The sequence below is a fragment of the Brachyistius frenatus genome, unplaced genomic scaffold, assembly GCF_029030835.1.
Source record: "Brachyistius frenatus isolate BFR_SWC_R1_liver_20210118 unplaced genomic scaffold, ASM2903083v1 Contig_21, whole genome shotgun sequence".
NCBI lineage: Eukaryota > Metazoa > Chordata > Actinopteri > Embiotocidae > Brachyistius > Brachyistius frenatus.
This window is the reverse complement of record NW_027210620.1, coordinates 1339692-1348566: the sequence shown is the minus strand read 5'-3', so window position 1 is coordinate 1348566 and position 8875 is coordinate 1339692. Positions and strand designations below refer to the sequence as shown.

Genomic DNA, 8875 nt, shown 5'->3' with positions numbered 1-8875 from the left:
TGTCCGAGCGCATGACGTCATACTTACGTGCGCCTTAGCGTTTTCGCTGCGTTCAGGCGCTCCTCGGAAATCCGCGCGATTTTACCGTGCGGTACCCTTTTCGGGCAAGTCTACGGAATCACCAGAAATTTACTTTTTAAAATTTTTTTTTTTTTAAATCCTTAAATCGTGAAAGCAAACACGCCAAACGTATTACATGTCGCTGCTTTCCTCTGTTTTGTTTCGTAGTGAATTTCATTTATTTTTGATGTTTTAGACTGGAAGTTGAGTTTAACGAACTATTCGAAACGCATCACATTTGACTCCTGGAATTTATGTTGGGACAGTTTAATAGACAAAATGATTTTAGTCCACAAATGACAGAAAATAACCGATTAAAGTAAATGCACATTGTTGGCTAGAAAAAAAAAACGTCTTTGGATAAGTTTGAAAATGTCCTCATAACCAGCTCTGAAATGCTATATAAACAATGAAGGTAGTATATTAATGTTAATAAAGCAAACAAGCTTTCTGGCTCAAAATACATATCAGGGCTGAAACGATTATGTATATTATCGAGTCATTTTATTTTATTAATCAATCCATTGGCTGTTTATCATGAAGGCGCAAAAAATATAAATGTACTTTTTTTTTTTTTTTTTTCACAATCAGCCCCAAATCTATGAGAAGTATTTTGGCAATCAACGATCTTTTGGCTGCAAGTGTCGAGGTCAGCCTTTCAAGATCTGGTAGTAAGTTTGTTTCCTAAATGAACTGTGTCAGCATCAAAACATAATAAGACCTCAGGTCTATCGGGACCGTCCTTGTCAACCTCCAGTTATATGATTTAATAATAATAATATCATTAACTATTAGCGTGGTCATGATTTAACATAGTTTCCAAAAAAGTCAAAAAAAATTCAAGTCAATTCATCAGTGTCGAATAAATTTATGTCTAAATAAGAGATTTTATGACGACGTTTCTATTTAGGAGGGCAACGATGTAAATATGAGCAAAAACAGAAATTTACCGCATGTAAAAAAACCACAAGTTTATTTTCAAACATTTTCAAAATATCTTTAACAAAGCAAAAAAAAGTTCAAATTTATATTTTACATTATTTACATTGAACATAATTCATTTCTGTGTGAAAAAAATAAATAAAATCACCCTAAAACCTGTTTTGTTTCGCAGTTAAAACTACACGTCCTTCAGTTCTTTTATGTGACTGATCAGCTCCTGCGGGAGTCCGAGCTCCGACACCACGTCCGCACATCGCTGCAGGAGCAGTTTCAGACCTTCGCTCGAGCCGGAGGTGCAGTCGATCGACCCCGAACAGACGTTTCGTGGCTGGTGAGGAACGTCGGAGTCCATTTTTTCTCCCCTCCCGCAGCAGTCCGAATCGTTGCACCCCCCCGCAGAGCATCCCGGGTCGGCCTGCTCCACCCCGAGGTCCTCGAAGCTCTCGGAGACGTCGCTCACGCTGGGCGGAGGATTCTCCAGAACCTCCCTGATGCTGTCCGCGATTCGGTCCTCGTGCCGCGTAACCTGCTGCAGGAGGTCGGTCACAGAGGCCGGGACGGGCTTTTCCGGACGCTCCATCTGGCACCAGCACGATATAGCGCTGCAGCGTGGGACACAAAGAGGCACCAGTGTGACACACAATGGCAGAGAGAAGTGACTGGGGACCGGCCGGCGCTGGGCAGAAAAGAGACTTCAATGATCGTCAGTACAAAAGAGACTCGTGATGTTTCTGTGACGCGGAAATTGGAAGAATTTTACACCTCAGAGGGATTTTTTTATATATTTTTTTTAAACATAACCGGGTAAAATAACATCTAAAAGACCTTTTCCAAAACATCTGATTATAAAAGGTAAAGAAAAATCACAGAGGATGTTTTCCACCTCATTGTCATTAAATAACGACTATTATATAAAAAAAAAAGAAATATTAAAATAGTGAACGATATCAAATGAGACAACATTTCTTCCTTATTGGATAAAAAACACAATTCAAGCTCAAACTGTTTCTCATCATGAGATTTCATCGTTTTAATATTGTGAGTAAAGTGATAAAACTTTCATCATAAACTGAGTTCATAAACAGAAAAACTATCAGCTGCTAAAAGAAATGAATTCAGATGTTTGGCTCTTATTTTGTCTGTTCATTACTCGTTCTTAATTTAAACTTTAAACAATATATAAGATTATGACTAACAATCAACATACACAATTTTACAGCTCAAAAAAAAGGTCAAGTTATAATAGTGTGTGAGGTCAGAAAGACGAGCAAATAAAAGTGAAGCAATGTCCCATTTGTGACCTCTTATTATAAGTTAGTGAACATGAATTATGTAGATTGATCGTTTAATTTGAAGTGTGTTTTTTTTTCTGACACACAACGAAGTAAACAAACAAAATTACAGCAGAAGTCGGAAAAAGTTACACACAAGTTTGTGTTTTTCATCTGGACACCCTTTTTTGTTTGTTTGTTTGTTTGTTTTAATTTGACACAAACCACTCTGTCACATATAATCAGCTGTATTATTGATTGGTTTACCTCACGATTCCTTTCAGGCGGCCCACAGCCGCAGTCCGAGCGATTCCTTCCCCGAAGCCCGCGTTGAACCCGGCCTGAAGAGAGGCCTCCTCCCCGGCGTCGACTCCGTCCACGTACCCGTCCTGTCAACGACACCCAAGGAGCTGAATGCGCTTTCACAAAGAGCTGAATCAACCAAGCATCAACTACACAACGTTACGTCCGCAAAGTTTAGTATTTTTTAATTGTAAATTAAAACACAGGAACCGTTTAAATGCGAGTTCTCCCTGCGGCTCAAACGACAACGTTACCCGGACTCGCTTCTTCATGTTGGACGTCCACTCTCTGCTTTGTAAATTAAGCTCGTCCGCATTCTCGTCGAAGACATCTTCTCCGCTGAGAGACGCAGCTTTTACCCAAGACATCGTGAATATAGATTTAAAAAAACAACAACAAAAAACAACAACAACAACAACCGTGTTTCAGAGACATCTGAGCGAGCTGCCAGGCAACGGCTAACTTTAGCTGCCGCAGCTAATGACGACGTCATCGGGCTGCGACTGAAAGAAAGGAAAAAAAAAAAGAAAAAAAAATCCACCCAAAGCGGAAATGGTTCTTCAAAATAAAACGTTGCACATTAATACAGCAGTAATGTGAATCACCGCCAGGGAGCATTTACGACATAGTGTGTACTTTTACTTTGATACTTTAAATATGTTTTTTTTTTTCTTCTGATAATACATTATTTTACTTAAATAAGGTTTTGAAGGCAGGACTTTAACTTGTAGTGGAGATATATATATATTTTTTTTTACAGTGTGGTATCAGTACCTTTATCTGAAGTGAAGGACCTGAACACTTCTTGGACCACTGCATACAATTCCACTGTTTCACAGCTGGAATTGATTTAAATCTCGATTCAATGTCATGTGTTATTAATAAACATAAGCAATTCAACTTCTATTATTTAACTGTACCCTTTAGTCTTTTTTTGTATAAACATAAAATTGATTATTTAAATAATTTAAATATTTATAACCACCTACATGACTACACAATTTCTATAGGTAAGTGAAATACTATTATTTTAGTACTTTCATTTATTGCTATTTCAGTTATTTTCAATAATTGCCAGTAAGCCTGGCTTAAAGATAGCAAAAAAATAAAAACAAATAAAAAGTGAAAATCATCCTGATAACTGGTTAAATCAGTCACCCGTCACTGTCAAATACATTCAAGCAGGCTGTAAATACTGTACACAGACAAGCACGGATATTTCAAACCGACTATATAATGTACGTACTACACAACCTATCTCAAAGCTATTCAAACAGTTTGACCTTTTGCTTCAATTATGTAAATATCTGCTTGTTTGTATGTAATACTTGGTCAATAAAGATTACAGATCAATTCAAAGGTAAATACTGAGAACTTTGTTTTAAGGTGGAATTCCCCTTTAAGGCAGACACTTCTTCTGTGGTGTTGATGAGGATCCGTGGTTGCACGCTGCCATCTAGTGGCAGCAACACAGACACTAACATCTTTAACCTCCAGGGGGGGCTGAAGCATCACAGTAAAACTGAGTGCGCGCCACATTGAGGCATGATCATCATCATCATCATCTCCTATTTTGCTAAATGTTCCCTGCAGCCTCTTCTGTTTCTTTTTCTATTTCTTTTTTTTTTTTAAATTTTTTATTGCATCTTCATTTTCATCATAATGACGCCATAGTTGTTTCATATGAGACGACAGCATGTTTTAGTTTTCATAAAATAGGAGCATAGATAATTTACAACGTATTAAAAACATTATTTTATCTGCACCCACGCATTTGAACACGCAATTTTTTTTTAAATGGTTTTGTTAAAGTTTAACAAAGATTTAACTGTCTCACTGCTGCTGCAATGCATGCAAGATGATTTTAAGGCTTCAAGATAGGACTGAAAGTATTACATGAGGATTCAGACAATTCTTTATTGTCGCATGATAGACAAGCTCTAAATATGATCTTTAAACAATGCAACGTCGCAAAGCTTAAAATAAGTCTTTTAAAAGATGTCTGTTTCGAGATTGATCTTTAAACAATGCAACGTCGCAAAGCTTAAAATAAGTCTTTTAAAAGATGTCTGTTTCGAGATGCAATAGTTTATAAAAGTTCCAACAGCATCTAAAACCAGATCAAATAAAATGTGCTATGGATGTGAATTTATAGGGCATTTGGCCAAATCAAATCAAATCAAATCAAAACTGAATTCTAGCCTCAATTTAAGCTGATTATTTTAGTGCCTGAGGTCAGCAGTATTGAATTAAATGTGTCTGAGTATATGAATTTACACACAACAAGCATTCTTAAGACTTGTTGCTGTTTTAGACAAGAAATCAAAAGCGATTCCAGTAAAAACGTTCCACGAGGACTGATGTTTTTGATCTGAAATCACTTTTACTTGATGAGCAAAAACATGGAAGAAAAAAAAAAAAGAAAAAAATACAGATAAATGAATGTTTTTTTTTTTCCCTGAGAAACATGTTAGAGTGTCAGAAATCACCGAAACACTCGAACATCCCTGCAAATGTTTAGTGCAGCCTGAACGCTCCGGTTGTTCAAATCACTGTCCGGTGCATCTTTCCAGCTTCCTGTTTAAGTTTTCAAACCAGAAAGTGTCATCCGTCATGACAAACACATTATTCACTCATCAATAATGCATCCCACCTCCCTTTTTCTCACTGTTGAGTAGAAAGAGTGAAAAAAAAGAAAGAAAAAAAAAAAGCTCCTTGTTTTATTTTCAGATTTTCCTCATTCTTCATGCCGTGCTTTATGGAAAACACAGGAGAGATAGATAGAGAGAGAGTGAGTGGACAGCGGGTAAATGCATTTCAACTTGCTGGAGTGCATTTGCAGCCGTTGGACAACAATGGCCTTGAGAATACTCCCGAGGCCACGGAGGAGTTGTCTCTGTCCTGGAAATGGAGTCGGCCGGGAGGCCTCGTTTTTCGCGGCTGCAGCCACACCTTCAGTCCCCATCGCTCCAAGAGTCAAAACAACCAACCGGGGCAATCACCTGACACATTTCCATCCAATTTCCACCGCAGAATGTGTTCATTTTCAGGCTAATGGCATGTCATTTTGCAGGAGCCTTTGGTCAAGAATTAATCCTGGAATCAAAACAGATTTTCCGGGGAGCAATCTTCCATCAAGTATTGATTTTTTTACACTCACGGAGCCTGTACTCCCTAATTTAACCTGACAGCCAGCAGCACAATGGACTGGGAGCACCTTGGTGTCTCACAGAGGGAGCTCTCCTCCTCCTCTTTCTCTTCACGAAGTGAAAGAGAGATTGGGAAAGGGTAGGGGGAGAAAAGAAGAAGAAGAAAAAAAAAAAAAGGACTCCCAGATGTATAAAACAAAGAGCATGCTTACAGAAAACAGAGAGACAAAGCTTCCGTCTCTCTGTTTTACCTCTAATTATGTTTTCCAGGGCAGTGCAACTTGGGCAGGTGAGGCTTGAGAGGGAAGAGGGGAGAGTGTTCTGGGGCCATCAGCTATCATTATGGGCCTGTTGACATCTCCCTGTCTTTGAGTGATTCTCATCTGTGATTTCCCCTGGCCATTTTCTGCGGATGCACGAAGAGGGGTTTCATCACGGCCCCATAAAAAGGGCCCAAAGTGTCCGTACAGGCCCTCACTAATAAGAAAGCAAAGATGTGTCCGACCATGTCACCCCTCTCCCATCCATATCGGCTCTCTTGATGCCTTCAGATATGCAATCATTCTCAACCCCCCCTCCTCCCCTCTGTCTCTCTCTGTATGTGCTGTAAGTATGCTATACCGTACGTAGAGGTCAGCAGGATGAGAGGATGATGGAGGGCAGGGCCGGTGATTTTCCTCTAGCTCTTCAAGCTGCGATGACCCGTGTGCAGGAGAGTTGCACTTTGCCAAAGGGATTTTCATGCGGTGCTTACAAACTACCTGACAGGAGGGAAACTAGTTCAGTTTTCATCCGCTGCTCTTAAATCCTAACCGCTCATTTCAGGCAAAACGAGGTGTGATGTTTCTGCGTGGCCGTACTTAAGATGAGGTTTCACAGTTTCCTACTACATTTTATAGCAATAAACGAAAACAAAACAAGTTGCTGGGCCGAGACACTTTAAACACCCCCGTGCTGTGGTAGTTTTACAGAAAAAAAAAAAAAAAAAACGAACAAATAATCCAAAAATGTGGCTTTCCAGCCTGGAGTAAAACACCTGCCAGTCCACTAGAGGGTAGTCGTGTGTCTTTGCGACAGTTTGCATCACCTCGGCAAAAGTAGCCGCATGCCACAAGATTGAGGTCAAATAGGGCGATTCTTCAAAGCACTGTAGCTTAACCACGTGGTTTTTCAGGTTACTATGAGGTAAAGACAAGACGCCGACGCGCTACCCTCTAGTGGACTAGCGGGTGTATTACACGCGTTGTTGTTATAGCGGGTTGGGTTGTTCGTAACATTCAACCCAAATATCTCATCATGATATTTACTTACTTAATGTAACGTACGTAACGTACCATTACTTGCATAAATAACACTTATTTTAACCAAAAACATGATGTTTCCTTGAATGTAAGCTGTTGGTTTTAGTGCCTAAATCTTCACCTCGTGCATATCTTGGTGACACCGACGGTCTTTGACGCAAATTTAGATCTCGGTAAACATTTCGCAAATCATTTCCTGAAAAAAAATTACAGTTAATACGAAAATTATGACAAAACTGACAAAGAGTTCACATTGTTGGTAAATTAATGTTTTTACACAGTTCATTCCTATTTTTTTTTATATCGATGCCATCCTTTTTTAATTTGTAAAATATCGAACACTTTGTGCTTCGGTAGACAGAAAGGCTGGACCTCATGTTTCACTTTATAAAAACAGAAGCATATTGAACATATTAGCGATCATATTGAGGACAATAAAGCCCTGACAAAAGGACAAAATGCATCTTTATGAGTCATTACGCAGACAAAAGATGTCTTTTTGATGTAAAATGCTCTTAGACTACAAGAGTTGACTGAATTAGGTCTAACAATCAACTAAACGCGGAGAATTCAGGCTTAAATAAATGTTGTTCCATACGGATAAAATAAATGGAAAGGACCAGGAATTATCTTGACATTTTCTTTTTTGGGGGGGGGGAAGTTTCTCTGCGGGGACAAAACTCATTTTCCAACCTGAACTTCTTGCGGACAGATGGACAACCTGAGGACATAATGCAACGCGACGTGTAAAACTCCACAGTAATAGTTTATGGTGTTCACTATTAAACTATTACCCGACGTCGATGAATACCTTTTCTAATAATGCTTGTTTTTTGTTGTTGTTTTTTTTTGTGTTTCACCGCGTATGTTTACTGCATTCAGAGGAAATGCATTCAGTGTTTACTCGGCTAAAAGCCAGTATTAAAGAGCTGGATGTGAACTATTGAAAACAAAGTGTTATTGATCATGTTCTTTACTGCATGTGCGAGGCAGATGGAAAAGCCGAGCGAGCAGGTGTGCGGCTGCAGCTCCTTTCGCTCTGTGATACTTTGGGAAAAGATTCCCGTCCAGGCTGCTTGGAAAACAGAGACATCACAGCCTAAAGACGTGCGTTCAACAAAAAAAAAAACCGGGGGGCTGCTACGAAGTTAAATGGACTATGGACCGATGCAATCAGCCGCTCAAGTCAGACAGGTGTCTCTGTAAAGACCCGCGCTATTAACTCCTCTACCTGCAAAAAAAAATACCTCACGGTGTGTCATTGCTAATAATGCTGGAAAAAAAAAAAGAAAGAAAAAAAAACCCTAAAAACACAACTGAAACAACAGTGAAAGCAAAAGGGATCATATGCATGGCCGACCTCGATTGCATGTGAGGATTGGTAATTGCACCCCCAGAGGCATCTGGGTGTGCAAAGCAGCAAAGTGGGAGGAGGGGGGGGACGCCTGAGCAGCTCGGGCTTCGCAGGCAGTGTACCAACATCTCAACCCCGAGGAGGAAGTGAAAACAAGAAGGCGGAGGAGCGGCGGGTGAGGGATATACAGACAGTTCATTTACCCAGAACATCAGCCCCACCGCGCGTTGTCTGAAAGATAAGGGAAGTGAATGCTTCATGCCTGATGGAAAACAAAGGCAGCAATTTCAAACCATCTGCATCCAACACATGCGCTCTCTCCCTCCGCCCCCTCCGTTTCTGTGTCCTGACTGATATTGAAACATAATCCATTTGGAGCGCCGACATGTCATTATATTTCTATCCGGCCTCCTTCTCAGGACAATTTCAGGTGGTTGCAGGTTGAGCAGCAAATGTTTTATTTCAACAAGTCAGACAGCCGGAGTCTCTTCGCTT

At 39.9% G+C, this 8875-nt stretch overlaps 2 protein-coding genes across 2 annotated transcripts in view; both read right to left on the bottom strand.

Moving 5' to 3' along the window:
* LOC138619713 (transcriptional regulator Myc-like) overlaps nucleotides 1-8875 on the bottom strand; it is a 158797-nt gene that overhangs the window by 38718 nt on the left and 111204 nt on the right. The window lies entirely within an intron of this gene.
* otulina (OTU deubiquitinase with linear linkage specificity a) lies at nucleotides 1019-3065 on the bottom strand. Its single transcript, XM_069696259.1, has 3 exons — nucleotides 2831-3065; nucleotides 2541-2662; nucleotides 1019-1604 (listed from the first exon to the last, which is right to left on the bottom strand). The coding sequence occupies exons 1-3, from the start codon at nucleotides 2942-2944 to the stop codon at nucleotides 1181-1183; spliced, it is 660 nt and encodes a 219-aa protein (XP_069552360.1). The 5' UTR covers nucleotides 2945-3065; the 3' UTR covers nucleotides 1019-1180.